Genomic DNA, 17825 nt, shown 5'->3' with positions numbered 1-17825 from the left:
ACAAATGATTACAAAATCATAAAACGCGAACCTGGGCCTACACTTATCAAGAGTCATCTTTCTTATCTCAAAGTAAGTTCCTCCTCTTCCCACAAAGTTCAGTCTGTTTGCAGAGTTGGCTGGTTTCCCAAACACCAGGATCCAAACATTCATGAAAGCAGCCCTGTTTCACAAGGGGTTTCCTCAGTGAAAGGATACAGAGTGCTACTCCCTCCTCTGTGTTGTACTGAAAACAGCCTTTGTTTCTATTTGCACACAGGGCAAACCCCAGTCCTGTTGTAATGTTTAAACCTTGAAAGCGTTTCAATTGTTTGCCATTGCCTCTGATGGTGTCCCATTCAAAGTCTTACTATTGTGCAAAGCTAAACAATTGAACCTTGCATTGCATCACCAGCCAGGTTAGGCAGGGTGACAAATCCCCCTTGCCCCAAAGGGCCACTATCCCCTCGTGACTAATTTCTACTCCAAGTCTATAAAGCAGACTTTTAAGGTAAATACATTATTCCTTCAATATTACCCATGCACACGTCTCACAAAGATTCTGACTCTTGACAAGTTACCAGCCTTGTGTAGATCCCTTCCACGTTCCTCTTTGTGGGTAAGTGCCCTGTAAGACACATGTGGAGTGCAGTGAGTTTGTCAGGCCTGTGGTGACAGCTGTTTGTGAAGATCAGGGGGCCCTTTGCCAAGGGGTGCTGGTGTCACAGTGAGATTGGGGTGGCTGACAGTATGGGGCAGGACCCTGAGGCTGGTGGGGCAGGTAACACTTACTTGGCTGGGGGGGAGGTGGTGCCAGGATGGGGCAGGGGCAGGTACCGGTCAGTCTACAGCGCTCGGGCAGTGCCAGGGCAGCAGCCTCTTCACCTCGGAGTCTCCCTGGCTTGCCCAGGGCCCGCTCCTCCTCTCAGGCTCCCCGGCCGCTGCCACCACAGCCGCCCGGGAGGACGCAGAGCAGGGGGCGCCGCCGTGGAGGAGATGCAAGGGGCTGCGCTCGGCTGGGGGAGCAGGCTGAGAGCAACAGGAACCAGGCGTTGCTCGGGGGGAACCGGGAGGCCCGAGCCCAGGGCAGCAGCAGCCTCCACAGCAGCAGGGGCAGGCGGGGAGCGTAGCCCGACATGGGGCAGGAGAGGCCATGCTGCTGTTTCCCAGCCCTGCCGGGAGGCACCTACACCCTCTGCCCCCGGCCACCCACAGAGCCAGAGCGCAGGGCCCAGGGCCCAGTCCCGCCTGCCGGCCGCTGATAAGGGCCGGGCTGCAGCTTCCTGCTCATTGCCGCAACGCCAGGCCAGGAGTGAACCCAGCCCCCGGCCAGCACCCCCTGCTGCCCCTGCCCGGCTCCCCCCGGCGGCCTCTGCTCCCCCCGCATCACTTTCATGGTAGGGTTACCATAGGTCCATATTTTCCCGGACATTTTTAGATATTTAAAAATTCCTCCCTGACAGCGATTTAACAACTAAAAAGCCAGACATGTCTGGGAAAATACAGACGTATGGTAACCTTAGTTAACCTCATGTGATAGGTACATATTGTAATGAACTGGCTAATGTGTATACACACCACTGCCCTCTGTGGAATGCAATCAGAATTGCTCAGCGGTGTGTCATAGGACCTATACTGCTAGCGAGCAAGGAAGATTTTCCATTAGCTCAGGTGGTAGGGGTCTGAGTTCTTGGAGTAAGAGGACCAGATTTCCCTTCTTGCTATTGCCATGACTTTCTAAATCAGTATCTAATGCAGTGTAAATGGCAACATGATATGTTTAAATTGGCAATGTTCCCTCCATGGCAAACCTGTGAAAAATCAGTTACTTGTGCCCTAGTAGAGGCAATTTTGTTGGGTTTTGCCAGGGATTAAAAATACCCAATTGAGTATCTGCCAGAAGGAAGGGACAAAGCTTGGCAGGGTTCAAATCTGTACAGTCTCACTGTGGGCTACATCTTCCTGGGGCAGAAATGTGCAAAGGGAAAACAGAGTTGTATGTGCCTATATGCATGGGAGTGTCTCTTCCCACACCTCACCCCCCAGGCCAACTTCATCCCTGCTGCAATTTGACATCAGTGGACTTGTAATGGAGCTACACGTGGGGGAATCTGGCTCATTCTATGGAAGCTGTAATTAGGGGTAGGCGCTGTGTGTACTCCAGCATAGAAAAATGAACGACACGAGGCATTTATCAATTGTGCTAAAAATAACAGGCAAAATGCTGCAGTCGATCATGCAAAATGCCCATGAACCTTGTCTGATGTCAGTAAGAGTCCTTCCTGGGTGAGACTGACAGGATTTGACTCAAGGGATTTTTAAATTGTGTCATTTTAAACTAAGAATATTTACTGCTGTGTTTAAAGAGAGAGGCCCACTGAAAACACAGACAAAACAAAAAAGTGGGAGGGGACATGGTCTAGTGGTTAAAGAACAGGGAGTCAGGACTCCTGGGTTCTATTCCCAGGTCTGCTTCTGATTTACTGTGGGATCTTGGTTAAGTCACTTTCCCCTCTCCCTGCCTCAGTCTTCTCATGTGTAAACAGAGGATAATCAGGGCAAGGAGGGAGAGAGAGAGGATTTGGGGTATGCAAGTCCCGCACAGGACAGGCTGACTAACTGCAAATCCCAACCTAAGCTGATCCCCTGCACTCAGCCTCCCTGCTACCTCACACACGTGGGAGTCAGTCGGCCAATTTACAAAGCTCAACCAGACTGGGTGTAGTGGGAACTAAATCTGCCTTGAGAGCAGATTCCCATTTCCTGTCACCAGCTCGGTCCCATCCTTGGAGGCCCTCAGAACAGTCATTTGGGCTTATGAGTCCATCAGTCTCTCCTGGAGCTCCCCTCCCTGACAGGGATAAGGAAGGCAAGAGAGGAGGACAGAGCCAGCCACTCTCTCAGCTGGACACTTGATTATTTACAGCCCAGCAGTGCGGAAAATAAAGAGCAACTTGAACTGAATGAGTCTTCAAACACCTGCATTCTCCCAAGCAGTGCGAGGAAGGGCTGGGAGAGCCTTGATTACAGCTCTGTAGCTCGGCTGGCGTCTGTGGAGACGGTACCTGCTCTCTACATCTCTCAATAGGACTAGCCTCTATCCTTGGCGAGTTGGAGGTGCTTCCTTCCCCTATGATAAGGAATTGAAGATCAGGGCCCGCAGGTCACTCCAGTCTTTGCCCCTAAATTTGCACTAAGGTCTCGCATTTGACCTATGATCTCAATGTCATGATGAGCTGAGCCTCTCCTTACCTTCTCTGTGGGCTGCTCTGTGCTGACATAGGCAGGTTGTGTCTTTGGTTGGACTTCTTATTTCCTTATGGACCCCACTTCACACCAGCTCCCCCTAGATGCTTCCAATCAGCTGACGGCAGCCTCGGGACTGGGTCCCAACTGTAGTGCTGTTCTTTTAGTACTGAGCGTACTGGGAGACAGCATCCCTACTCAACAGGGATCACAATCGCCCTACCATGGTATTTTGGACATTGCTAACAGACCTGTTCCTTAAACATGGCTTTCCGCTATACATAGGTGCTATACAATATCATATGTCCAATCTACCAAGAGACCCATCCATCAAAAAGGCCAGACAGAGGCCCATGGTTTAGTCTGCAATGCTATAGAGCCAGTGTGAGATTCAAAGCAACCCAGTGAGTCTGTTTAGTTCAGATGTGCCTACATGTAGTGTACACACTGAACTAAACACCGCTGCCTTCATTTCACTCTGAGTACCACCAGAGAGACACACTGTGCTGCGCCTTCGTATGTCATTAACAACAGAAAGCGATCAGCACCAGGCTTGTGTTCTCAATTACTGCACCGTGGTGAAGGTGGGCATGGGGGAGGAAGAGAAATCATTTCAAAACACCCTTTGCAGGGCACGTATGGTGAATGCTGGAGGAGTGGGGCTGGCTACCAGCACCATCTGCTAGATCCCCACACGGATAGAGAGTATACCCAGTCCCGGTGGGCTCTGCAGGAATTTCTATAGGGCCCCTGAGAAGATTCACAGGGTGGAGATTTGCATCCCAGACTCCAGTTCTGATCTGCATTTTATTACCCAGCCAGCCACCTTTCCTTGGGGCTAAAATGTCTCACTAATGGCACTGCGATCGAACCAATGTGGAGCTCAGCTTTCAAACCTTGTACAGGGTAGCTGGCCAGAACACCAGCTACTGGTAGGCACTACTCTTCTCTTCACCCTTAGGCTACTTTTACCCATGGAGCTGGGGATGCGACTCCCCGCTCATGTAGACATACTGTACTCACATAGCTCTCTCATCTACCTAGTGCTCTGAAAATGGTAGTGTCACTGCAGTAGCATGGGCAGCAGCGAGCAGGAACCGGGTTGGTTTGGACACTTTGCCACTACTATTGATTAGTCAACTGGAGTACAGTATTTTAGGATCTCACCTAACTTGCTAGATTCTGCTTTTCCAGTTAGGCAGCTCCTTCTTTGCCCTGGCCTGGGATGCAGACTCCAGGCTTGCAGTCAAACTGCCTTGCTTTGCCCATCAGTCCTGGATCCAATCTTCTCCTGCACTGGGCAGTGTACGATTCCTATTCCAGTCTGCTCACACCTGAGATATTTGTTTCCAGTTCAAATGACGCAGCTTCCACATGTTCTCCTTCCCCTGGCTGTCAGTTGTTAACAGTTAATGGCCAATCATTGGTCTTCCATTATATCTCCAAGGCAACTCCATTCATCTGCTGACAGCCCCTGAGAGATCATTCATACCAACCCAGACTGCCTACATGACCAACACCCATCTCTTACTGCCCCTGTCTCAGAGGAGAAATTAACTCCTCCACACCCAGTGGGTAACACCACAAAATGAGTGGGTAAATGGAGTCACACATTGCTTCATAAAACAAATACAGACACTTCCCACGTTCTCCACAATGGGTGATCTGGTTCAGAAATCACAGGAGCTCTTCCCTCTCCCACACTGGACGCTTTGCCTAGTTCTAGAACCAGGCCCTCTGGAGGGTTCTGAAAGGTTTATCTTCTCCCCCACTTTGATTGTTCCTGGGTGTTGCACCTCTGCACTGGGAGGTCCCAGAAGTACTGGATACTAGCAGAGAGGAGAGATGTTGGGGCTGTTTCTGCCATGAGGGAAATGGGCAGTACTATCCGCTTGCCAACAGGGAGCCTGTGCTCAGAGGTTGTCATGCTTTGCAGACTGAAGAGGCTGGGATAGAGCCAAAGGGAACGCTGACCCTTCTCGGGATTGCCAGTCGCTTGCTCACCCGCTGTTTGTTCCATGACCTGTTCAGTTGCCTCCAGGAGAATTCTCCTCGGTGGTGCAGTGCAACACAGAGCCCTCCCTTGCTGCTTTGATAGCCGCCCCTTTCATCTCTGCCATAGGAGACAGCCAGGCCCTCGCGCCCTTCATGTTCTCAGCTCCTTGTGCTGGGCTCGCCTGCAGTCCAGCTGAAACAGATGTCTGCTTCATTAAGATACAGAGGGTTCAAAGGAGCAGAGCAGTTGAAGAGAGAGAGGGGCTTGGCTGCTTCACTTTCAGGCACTGCCTTAGTTGGGTCTTCAGTCACAGAGTCAGAGGATAAAAAGCTTCCTGAAGCCCCTGATCAGCAGACAGAGATGGAACTGGGAACATACCACAGACCAGGACGAAACTCACTGATGTTTCACTGGGGAGGATTTGCCCAGGCCCGTTCTTTGCCTGTCAGCATCCTCCTTCCGCCAGTTCCTCTAGGCCTGTGCTATGGGTCACCTAATCGCATGTAGCTCCTGGCACACTCCACCTTGCTTTGTGGGTGGCAGCTCCCTTCACCTTCAGCCACTCAGCCAGCCACTCAGTTGATGCCCAATTTACACACTGGGGTCTCTCAACCCCAAGACCAGAGGCCAAGTGCAGGGCAGTTGCTGGGCCCCAGGTCTGTAGCAGCTGGTGCATGCCAGATGGCTGGGATGGCTCAGTGCAATGCCCTGGCAGGTGCAGGTGACAGAGGAGCTGAAGGGAGCACCTATCTTTGCTGTGGAACTGACGGTGCTGCTCCAAATCCACTCTCTGTTCTCCCACTCACTCCCCACCCTCGGTAGCCCATCAGAGGTGAGCCTTGCCAAAGGATTGCATGCTGGAGCGGGTAGCGGCCTCATGGTTCAGTCCAGGGAGGAAGTTTTAACATGTTCCAATTTGTTCTACTTCTGGTTTTCTGCCAGGATCAGATTATAGCAAGACAGACCCTTCCCATTCTGGGCTGCGACCGGAAATTTTGCAGGAAACTGGCTGTTCTGATGGAATTCCCACCCTGCTCCTGCAACCTCAAAAGGTTCAGACGTTGGGGTGCCGCTCCGACCTCTCAAAGCCTTTTACTAGCTGAGCAGCCACGACTGGAAGCGATGGCGGTAGCTGCACCTGCATCAACAGGTTCATATATTTTAGGATTTTTCATGTAAAAAAATGCTAATTCCCAATGCACAATCGTGCCTCCCTAAGGCTTTTTGGAAGAGGCAGTGTAGCTGGGTGGTCACCCTGCTCCTGCCTGAAGGGGATAAAGCAGCCCTGGAGAGGGCTGCGGGGGGGAGGAGCCAGGCTGACTGGGGAAGCAGCCACAGCTGTGGTCAGTTCAATCAGGGCCCAGCTGGCCCTTGTAAGAGGGCTGTGGGCCAGAAACAGACACACATGCTAGCTCCCTAGAAAGAGAAGGTCCTGGCTGCCTGGGAAGCTGAGGAGGGTACCTAGGGTGGAGTAGTGCTGGGGAAGGGTAGAGGGAGTTGGGGAGCTCCAGCCTAGCAAAGCCCCAGGCTGCAGGCCGAGTTAAGGGGCCACAGGAGGGTACTAGGGCTGCAGAGGGGCAGCCCAGGAATAGGTAGAGGCAGCTGGTCCAACCCCTCTTGCTGATGATGAGTGGTTTACAGACTGCCGTCTGCCCCAGTGAGTGGGGGCTAGATGGAGACTGGCAATAGCCATATGCTGAGGCAAGGTAGGGATAGGGCTTGGGGGTTCCCCTGGGAGGGGAGACCTAGAGTGAGGGGGTACTGCGGTGGGCAGAACTGCTAGGCAAAGGGCACCAGGGTATGGGAAGGACACGGGGTCAGTGGCAGGCAAGACACCGGCCCGCAGAGGGCGCGCCGGGCTGGAAAGAGCTAATCCCTGGAGGACCAGCAGAAGGTGCCGCGCTGGTGAGTCATCGCCCCGCCACAGGCAGGATAACTGGATTTTAGCCTCAGCAGTCAAAAGGCAGTATTGTACTTTGATACACTGGGGACATCCACCTGGTGTTCTCCGACGATACAGCAGGAATGAACACTAGCACATCTGGCTGTTCTGCTGAAAGGTACCTGGACCAACTAACTACAGGATAGATGCAATCTTCATTGACATACCTATATTGCTGGGCAGTGGTGAAGCAATTAAAACTCCACTTAGAGAATGGAAAGGTGGCCTAGAAATATGTAAGGCGAATGAATAATTGATGAAAACACCTCGTGCCCTGGAGAGGTGGTTGGGCTGCAGTTATAAACAGTTGCTCAACCTGGTGCAAAAATTCTGTAATCCTAAACCAGAATGGGGGAGGGAGACAGAGTGGAGTCTCCTCTGAGCAGCTGGGGGTGACTGGGTTAAGCTGCTTCCCACAGGGACACCCTTCATGGCAACTCGAAGTGGGCGAACAGTGCCAAAGGTTATCTGCAGATATTCACTGGTGTCTGTAGGTGAATCTGCGTTGCCTGTTTGTACCCGCTGAAGATTCATTTCCCACTGATGTTTCTGTAAACGAATTCCCCGGCAGGAATGCTGCCAAACAGTGAATTGTAAGCAAACATGAGAGCATGTTTGAAGAATACAAATGCTGAATGTGTATTTTGTATTTTCACTGGAAACTTGACGCTGTGGGACACACTTTCAGTGTGGGGGAGCACAGGGGAGTGGGCAGGTCAGGGCAGATGGATTTATAGTAAAAAGAGGGAGGGGAGAAGGGGTTTTAACCACAGAATTAAACATCAAGTGAATCTTTTCTTTGTCCTTGACGTGTTCTTTAGTTTTTAGACTCTAAGCTCTCAGGGCAGGCGACAGTTTTGTTTTACATCTGTGAAGTGTCAGGCACAGTTTAGGTGCTGTATGCAAATAAATAACAATAAGAATCAAGCTCATCCAATCAGAGGACAGACACATACTAGTTATTGGGCTCAAGTTGGAGTAACCAGATTTCTCAGTCTGTGACATAAAGAAGGTCAGACAAGATGATCTATTGGTCCCTCCTGGCCTTAATAATCTATGGTCCTAATTCAAAACTCATTGAAATCAACAGAAAAACTCATATTGACTTCAATGAGCTTTGGGTCAGCCCCTATGTATTCAATCAAGAGAGTCTGAACAACACAGTACAAATATCTGGTTATCTTGCCAGGTATTTATAACCCTGCTCCTCATGATGGCATTTGAGCAACTTCCAAAAAAATAAAAATGAACAAGCAAACAGCTGCTATCAGAGTTCATTGAAGTCTAGCTGAGGACTGAATGCTCCTCGCCCACAGCAAACAACCCATGACCTGATATTTGTTTGCATAAAATAGTCAAATACATTTTGAACAACAAACAAATCAGGAAAAGCCAGAGCCTATTTAGGGATGATTCGTGAACAAAAAAAGGGTTAAATGTATTGAATAAATTATTCATTACAAATTGTTCACTCAGCTCCTATTGCAACTTATTTCCCAAGAGCCTTGAGGGATGTGAATCATGCCATTTGGAGAAATATGCCTCCTCTACTTCAGCTCAATGACATAATCTTACATGATACAGTGCTGTGCCCTCTGGAGGCAATTCAGCATGTTTTATAAACGATGTGTTATAGAGTGGGACCCCCTTCACCCACTACTAACAAGCAGCCACCTGCAGGGTGGAAAGTAGCAGCTGTTTTTAACAGTGTTCAGTAACACGACTCCAACACAGGAAGAGATGAACATACAGGTCTACAGGATGAATTTACCCACCCTGCAGGCTAACATCCTGAATTCCGTGACGAGTGCCCTGTGATCATTAATGCCTGCAAATATCAGGGCCTCTGTTTCATCTGAAAGCTGGCACCTCTGTCTACCTAGGTACCTCTCTGCCCCTCATCCCCGTACCGGTTTCAGTACTGACTCAAAAAGAACATCTCCGGCTGAATCACCAGCATCACTTCATGTTTCCCTTGGAGGCATCCCATCCAGCTAATGGCCAGGCCAGACCCCATTTAACTTGATGACCAGACAGGATCACAGTCAGAGGTGGATTGGAATAACAGCGCCTTTAATACTCGTCAGCTGAGTTTGAGAGATGTTGGACAGACCCAAGATGATAAACCTGTTCCCTGAGCTTCGGGATAGGACAGGAGAAGGGGTAGTTCCCACCCTCCCTCTCTGGGGCCACATCCCACCATGAGCCTGGATGCAGACCTCACATGGCAGCAACTAGTACTGGTAGTAAATGTCAAAAAACCTGAACATTTTGACCCAGGCTAGCAGTGACATCATGAATCTGAAGGCAGGGTGAAAAATCCCTTTCACTGATTGGATGAAAGTAGTCACATGACTGGCTATTCAGCCCAAGTACCTCCAATTTGTGCACAGTTACTGCTTTATGAGAGAGGAAGCATTCTGGGCTGGAGTCTGGGCGCTTGATTGTGCTAATGAAGCCATCTAGCATGGTGGCCACACATATTAAGGCACTATGTCTGAGAGGAGCCAAATCCCCTGCTCTGAGAGACCCAAACCATTCACCATCTGGGACTGCAACTGACAACACGAGTAACTGAAGGAGGCATCCTGATCTCCACTGCAAGCTCTGTGTGTGTGTGGGTGTGTCTGGCAGGGGAGAAGACCTGGTGCTGCCCTGGAACAGCGGATCATTTGCACAGCATTGATTAGAAGCCCAACTACTACTACAGCAAGAAGCACCATCGATAAATAGCTGTGAATCTTGATATAAGTAGTCATGGTAAGAGACACTGTTGCAGCTCCAGCAACTAATCTCTTATGCTAGTATTCTGCAAGGAGGGAGCTTAGTGTAATGGTTAAAGTGGGGAACTCACAGGTTCTATTCCCAGCTGTGGCACTGACTTATTGTGATACTTTGGGCAAGACTCTTCTCTGGGTCTCAGCTTCCTCTGTTGTTAAATAGGGTTAATGGTACTGAGCCCCCTCATGGGGTGTGTGAATTCATTCATTCATGTGGGTGAAGTGAAATGTAAAGGGATTCTTGAATGAGACACACCAAAGAAGGGCTAAGGACAATTGTTTTCTAGATTTCCTTCTACTGCAAACAAGATGCTCTGCCGCCCTGCATTGTAGAAAGGGGATCCCCCACCTCTAGGTTCCTTGGAGCATCTCAAGGTCACAGGATACTGGGAACCCTAATTCTGAGGGGGTGTGTGTGGAAGAAGCAACACCCAAATAACTCAAGGGGAATGGGAAGGGCCTCCAGAGAGCTCCTCTCCATCCAGCTCTCGCCTCAGCTGAGACACATTCAACATTGCCCTGCTCTGTTAGTCACTGAATATTTTATACCCTGGCTACAAACGCTCCATTTGTATTCGGTTTCTCTCTTTCGTCAGATCTATTATAAACGAGCAGTGGCTGGGAACTCTCCCAGGGACGATTTGCCTGGATGGCTATGGATATTTTATAGTCAAATTGTGAGAGTAAAGCAGCTTCCAAGTCATGGTCGTGGTGGTGGTGGTGGTAGAATAAAAGGTAATAAACTAGTTATTAAAAAGAAATAAAAATGTTGACTTTTACACCGCTTCTTTCCATGGTGGCCGAGGGCTGCATGGTGCCGGGGTGGAGGGCCAGCTGCCGGGAGAGGCTGGGACTCATATGCATGCTGGCCCTGGGCCTGCTGACGTTTTTCTGGCCGTGCAAACGGGACACAGGCTGGCACTGGTGCGATGGGCCTGTGCTAGCACTGGGTCTGGTACAGCTGTGCTGGCCAAGATATAAACACTAGTGTGCGTGGTGCACGTGGGGAACGGACAGCTTAGGGAGAGTGAAAGGAAAGTGGTTCAGATGTGCAGTGATTAAGTCATCAGATTGTCAGGTGTGACGCATGGCTGGGTGGGAGGTCTCAGTCCAGTTCCTCATTTGGCACAACAGGGCCTAGTGAAGAGGCTAACGACTAAATGAACCGGAGAGCTGGAGCCCTGACTGGGCTGGACTTGCTCTGTGGCTGGATGACTTCAGCCTCAGGGGACATCCATTTGGTACCCTTCAGCAGTACTAAAGCTGCCGGGCCTGGTCCCACTTGATCCCCTGATGGTGCAAGCAAAACTGTTCTTAGAGCAAGGAATACGGACTGGAAATCAAGATTTAACCACAGAGCCTTCTGTAGGGAACACAGTGTGTCCTTAATGGGGGAGATTAGCTACTGCCCAGAGAGCCCTCAGGCTGGAGAGCTGCTGAAGGCAGGAGCATCCAGGGAACGATCAGGTCCAAGAAATGTGGTGGGTGCTAGTGGAGATCCCCAATGTTGGGTCAGATTCCAGAGGGATGAGAAGAGGAGCTGGTGACATGCCAGCTCTGGAAGACTAGTCAGCTTCATGCTAGCAGTAGGGAAATTGATCCCCAAAGTGTAGGCTTTAGTGGTAGGTCACCTTACAGAACAAGATTTGGTGAGAGAGGCAGTGTTAGGGTTACTGGGTGCTCTGATTTACTGGGAGCATACTGATTTTGCCCTGGTGTCCCAGCAAATTATACTGAAGCCAGAATGATTTGAGACCACAGTGATGGGCACTACCCTAAAACAGAGAGAAGGGAAGTACGTGGACTCAGATTTATGGAAGGATGCATTGTTGGGCCACAGCACATGGGCCACAGCTCCAACAGGCAAAGGGAGAAGAAGTCTCTCTCCCCTCTGACTCTCTCCAGTCAGTCTGCATTTTAAAGAATTCATTCACCCTCAGCTCAGCAGCACCCACCCTGGGAAATCATCACATGCCATTAACATGAAACAATCCAGCCACCTCGCACAAATTTAACCGCCCCTTTGGGCGGCAAGAGGGGAGCGGGGACCAGACAGGGAGGATGGAGTCTAAATGGAGAAATGAACAGAAGCTGAAAGATTCCTGAAGCTGGGACATGGAAATGGGACCCAGTGGTTTTCCCAAGTCTCTAGAGTCACGGAGCCTTTCTGGCTTCTTAGTAGCTGGAGTCAACGCAGAAAGGGTTAAAATGCCAATAGCAAAAGAACTCCAGTGCATCCGTTCCCATCTGCATCCATTTCATCCTCCCTCCAAACCAAACCCAGACCACCATGTTAAATGTGGGTGCTGAAAGGTTCCGATGGGAAGAGGGTCTTTTCCTGTCCTGTACAAGGGGTTTCTTGGAGTGCCCTGTATGAGGTACAATGCCCTATGCCCAAACTATGGTGGATGAGGCTTTCTTCTGGCAACTAGCAGAAGTTGCTAGATCGCAGGCCCTGGTTCTCATGGGAGACTTTAATCACCCTGATATCTGCTGGGAGAGCAATACAGCGGTGCACAGGCAATCCAGGAAATTTTTGGATAGTGTAGGGGACAATTTCCTGGTGCAAGTGCTGGAGGAACCAACTAGGGGCAAAGCTTTTCTTGACCTGCTACTCACAAACAGAGAAGAACTAGTAGGGGAAGCAAAAGTGGATGGGAACCTGGGAGGCAGTGACCATGAGATGGTCGAGTTCAGGATCCTGACACAAGGAAGAAAGGAGAGCAGCAGAATACGGACCCTGGACTTCAGAAAAGCAGACTTTGACTCCCTCAGGGAACAGATGGGCAGGATCCCCTGGGAGAATAACATGAAGGGAAAAGGGGTCCAGGAGAGCTGGCTGTATTTTAAAGAATCCTTATTGAGGTTGCAGGAACAAACCATCCCGATGTGTAGAAAGAATAGTAAATATGGCAGGCGACCAGCTTGGCTAAACAGTGAAATCCTTGCTGATCTTAAACGCAAAAAAGAAGCTTACAAGAAGTGGAAGATTGGACAAATGACCAGGGAGGAGTATAAAAATATTGCTCAGGGGTGCAGGAGTGAAATCAGGAAGGCCAAATCACACTTGGAGTTGCAGTTAGCAAGAGATGTTAAGAGTAACAAGAAGGGTTTCTTCAGGTATGTTAGTAACAAGAAGAAAATCAAGGAAAGTGTGGGCCCCTTACTGAATGAGGGAGGCAACCTAGTGACCGAGGATGTGGAAAAAGCTAATGTACTCAATGATTTTTTTGCCTCTGTCTTCACAAACAAGGTCAGCTCCCAGACTGCTGCACTGGGCAGTACAGCATGGGGAGAAGGTGACCAACCCTCTGTGGAGAAAGAAGTGGTTCGGGACTATTTAGAAAAACTGGACATGCACAAGTCCATGGGGCCGGATGCGCTGCATCCGAGGGTGCTAAAGGAGTTGGCGGGTGAGATTGCAGAGCCATTAGCCATTATTTTTGAAAACTCATGGCGATCGGGGGAGGTCCCAGATGACTGGAAAAAGGCTAATGTAGTGCCCATCTTTAAAAAAGGGAAGAAGGAGGATCCGGGGAACTACAGGCCAGTCAGCCTCACCTCAGTCCCTGGAAAAATCATGGAGCAGGTCCTCAAGGAATCAATTATGAAACATTTAGAGGAGAGGAAAGTGATCAGGAACAGTCAGCATGGATTCACGAAGGGGAAGTCGTGCCTGACTAACCTAATTGCCTTCTATGATGAGATAACTGGCTCTGTGGATGAGGGGAAAGCAGTGGATGTGTTATTCCTTGACTTTAGCAAAGCTTTTGATACGGTCTCCCACAGTATTCTTGCCGCCAAATTAAAGACGTATGGGCTGGATGAATGGACTGTAAGGTGGATAGAAAGCTGGCTAGATCGTCGGGCTCAACGGGTAGTGATCAATGGCTCCATGTCTAGTTGGCAGCCGGTTTCAAGCGGAGTGCCCCAAGGGTCGGTCCTGGGGCCGGTTTTGTTTAATATCTTTATTAATGATCTGGAGGATGGTGTGGACTGCACTCTCAGCAAGTTTGCAGATGACACTAAACTAGGAGGCGTGGTAGATACACTAGAGGGTAGGGATCGGATACAGAGGGACCTAGACAAATTAGAAGATTGGGCCAAAAAAAACCTGATGAGCTTCAACAAGGACAAGTGCAGAGTCCTGCACTTAGGACGGAAGAATCCCATGCACTGCTACAGACTAGGGACCGAATGGCTAGGTAGCAGTTCTGCAGAAAAGGACCTAGGGGTCACAGTGGATGAGAAGCTGGATATGAGTCAACAGTGTGCTCTTGTTGCCAAGAAGGCTAATGGCATTTTGGGCTGTATAAGTAGGGGCATTGCCAGCAGATCGAGGGACGTGATCGTTCCCCTTTATTCGACATTGGTGAGGCCTCATCTGGAGTACTGTGTCCAGTTTTGGGCCCCACACTACAAGAAGGATGTGGAAAAATTGGAAAGAGTCCAGCGGAGGGCAACAAAAATGATTAGGGGTCTGGAGCACATGACTTATGAGGAGAGGCTGAGGGAACTGGGATTGTTTAGTCTCCAGAAGAGAAGAATGAGGGGGGATTTGATAGCAGCCTTCAACTACCTGAAGGGGGGTTCCAAAGAGGATGGAGCTCGGCTGTTCTCAGTGGTGGCAGACGACAGAACAAGGAGCAATGGTCTCAAGTTGCAGTGGGGGAGGTCCAGGTTGGATATCAGGAAAAACTATTTCACTAGGAGGGTGGTGAAACACTGGAATGCGTTACCTAGGGAGGTGGTGGAGTCTCCTTCCTTGGAGGTTTTTAAGGCCCGGCTTGACAAAGCCCTGGCTGGGATGATTTAGCTGGGAATTGGTCCTGCTTTGAGCAGGGGGTTGGACTAGATGACCTCTTGAGGTCCCTTCCAACTCTGATATTCTATGATTCTATGATTCTATGAACTAAGCAAGGCTGGAGGAGATCTCTTTTTTCCCTGCCACTCCTCCTTCCGCCACTGGTCTGTCTCACTCTGCGCTGGACTGATGAAGGGGGAAAGCCTTCTAAGATGTCTGGAGAAGGGCTGGGTAAAAACATACACTGGTCAGTCCACAGCAAAAGCTCCTGGTTCACTCAACAGGCAATTGTGGCTGACCTGATCAGAGGAGGTCAGGAGAGTCCATGCACAAAGCCATGTGAGTACCCCGTTGTGACCCAAGCTCTATTGAGTGATTGGATGAGTCCAGCAGGCACAGAAAATCCCGGTGTGAAATGGGACTGACATGGGTGTAAATTCAGCACAACCTACCTCTGAAAGCACCAACACAGCCCGGCCCACTCAGACAGCAAGTACGAGGATATTGAGATCTCGCTGAATCATCACGACATTGAGAATGTGGGGCAAAATCATAGACTCGTAGGACTGGAAGGGACCTCGAGAGATCATCTAGTCCAGTCCCCTGCACTCCTGGCAGGACTAAGTATTATCTAGACCAGTGGCTCTCAACCTTTCCAGACTACTGGACCCCTTTCAGAGGTCTGATTTGTTTTGCGTACCCCAAGTATCACCTCACTTAAAAACTACTTGCTTACAAAATCAGAAATAAAAATACAGAAGTGTCCCAGCACACTATTACTGAAAAATGGCTTACCTTCTCATTGTTACCATATCATTATAAAATAAATTGACTGGAATATAAATATTGTACTTACATTTCAGTGTATGGTATATAGAGTGATATTAACAAGTCATTGTCGGTATGAAATTTTAGTTTGCAATGACTTCACTAGTGCTTTTTATGTAGCCTATTGTAAAACTAGGCAAATATCTAGATGAGTTGATGAACCCCCTGGAAGATCTCTGCGTACCCCCAAGGGTAGATGTACCTCTGGTTGAGAATCACTGATTTAGACCATCCCTGAGGCCTCATTGAAGGTCTAGGGGTGGACACCTTCTAAGTGACCACTGGGACAACCTTCACCTCCTCATTGCTGGGAAGCAGTTCACAGCCACATAACCAGAATAGTCCAAGCCAGGCAGGAAGTGCCCAGATCCTGGACCCCAGCCTCTTCTGCCTTGCCACACATAGGAGTCATGGTGTAAGAGACTGGTCCCTGGAGTACATTCCATGCCATTGACCTCAATGGTGTTGAGGCAGAGCTGTTAATTAACCTCATTTACCAGAAGGCGGCCACACTTCTGTCTGGGCCATGATTTTTTCAGTCAGGCTCCAGTCCAGCAGGTGATTAATAACGTGGTGCACTGTGGGAAGAGTGCATCTATTATTCAAATTAATGAAATTATAATCAAGAGGTGACAAATTAGCAATTACTCCATGACTGTACATGGAAACTCATTAGTGTGCCAGGCTCTTCCATGGTGCTTGCTAAGCACATGGGCTCCAACTCAGCAGTCAGAGGAGCAGGGTGGGAGGAGATGCCCCCTCAGAACAGCTTTGCCTCAGGATACAAGTCCCCCCCCACAGATCTGTCATCCTGTCAGAACTGGCTTCCACCCCAAAACCACTTCAGCAACCTCGGAGTCCCATTTTCCCCTTAGGTCCCACAAAGGGACAATACCCCCCTGATACAATTCCCTCTGCACCCCTCCAGGCCCACAGTCTTTCCTATGATATCACACCCCGCTGTTTCAAGGGGAGAGACGGGAACACCCACAGCTGGCTGAGGAGGGAATGAGGGGGATTGTGGGATGGCTGCGGTGTGGCGAGAGAACGAGAGATCAGATGCAAGGGCGTGATGTTATGCTACAGCGCAGGGGATAGAAGAGCAGGGGTGAGGGGCCGCTGCAGGGGATGGTGATGGGGAGCAGGTGTTCTACAGGAAGGGGATGATCAAGGGAGCTCAGCCCTGTTTCATGGGGGATCACGGCATGGTGCTGGTGTGGTAGGGAGGCAGAGGCTGAAGGGCTATTGCAAGGTACAGGGTAGGCACTGCAGGGAACTGGTGCCCTTGTCAGAGAAGGCTTTAAATGCAGGGCTCGCAGCCCCATTCAGTTCTGCACTGGAAGGTGGAAAAGGACTATTTGAGGATCACAGAGCAGACATGGCTGGAAGACCCTCCCCCATGGGGGATTCCCACCCCAGGCCAGTGTTGCCCCTTCTCAGGTGACTCACCAATGTGCTTCCCGTACATGTGGTAGAAGAAGGAGACGCAGAAGTACTTGCCGGTGATGTTGTACAGGGGGCTGATGAGCCGGGCCTTGTCTCCTTGCACCCGGGGCCGGGAGGCCTCAATGAACATATAATAACCTACAGACCAAGAGGGAAAGGTGGGGAAAGGCAATGCACCAGGTCTCCCTCCCTGCAGCTCAAAGGAGATGCTGACAGCTTAGAAGCAACATTTAGGGCAGGCTCTGACATGGAGAGAAATGCTGGGAGAAGGAGTCAGGCTTGCTCTTCTCACTCCTGGCTGAGCAGTCTTTGCTTTGAAAACACCCAACCATGTTCTTGGCCAGTTGTGCCCTGCTGATCCTGCTCAGGTTTTTTCACCTGCCACTGGAGTATACTGAGGAGTGGCAGCAGGACAGTTAATTAGATAGGTCAGCAGTTTGAGCTGGCATGGCAGAGGTCATGCTTTTCAAATTTTGGGATTTGGGCTGTTGGTGGGGGGGGGAATTAAGTCCTTCCCCTGCAGCACTGGGAACCCCAAATCTGGCTGCTTTGTGCAGGAGGAGAACTGGGGAGTGAAATGGATGAGAGAGAGGAAAGTGAAACTGATCACTCTAATTTCACTGTGCCCAGCTGAGTGAGAAGCTCCAACAAATTTGCCCTGGATGGCAAGATCTTTAAATAACAATATCAGAGGGGTTCTTAGGACCGGTCTACACTACAGCCCTATATTGGTATAACTATGTCACTCCGGGGTGTGAAAAATCCACCCCCCTGAGCGACATGGTTATAGCAACCTAACCCCCA

At 50.0% G+C, this 17825-nt stretch overlaps 1 protein-coding gene across 3 annotated transcripts in view; it reads right to left on the bottom strand.

Moving 5' to 3' along the window:
- MDGA1 (MAM domain containing glycosylphosphatidylinositol anchor 1) overlaps window positions 1–17825 on the bottom strand; it is a 200230-nt gene that overhangs the window by 17353 nt on the left and 165052 nt on the right. For all 3 annotated transcript variants that reach the window (XM_054021452.1, XM_054021453.1, XM_054021454.1), the window contains one exon: window positions 17025–17159. In XM_054021452.1, coding sequence (XP_053877427.1) covers window positions 17025–17159 — 135 coding nt within the window. The remainder of the gene's footprint in view (window positions 1–17024; window positions 17160–17825) is intronic.

The sequence above is a fragment of the Malaclemys terrapin genome, chromosome 3, assembly GCF_027887155.1.
Source record: "Malaclemys terrapin pileata isolate rMalTer1 chromosome 3, rMalTer1.hap1, whole genome shotgun sequence".
Lineage (NCBI taxonomy): Eukaryota > Metazoa > Chordata > Testudines > Emydidae > Malaclemys > Malaclemys terrapin.
This window is presented reverse-complemented; position numbering and strand designations above follow the sequence as displayed.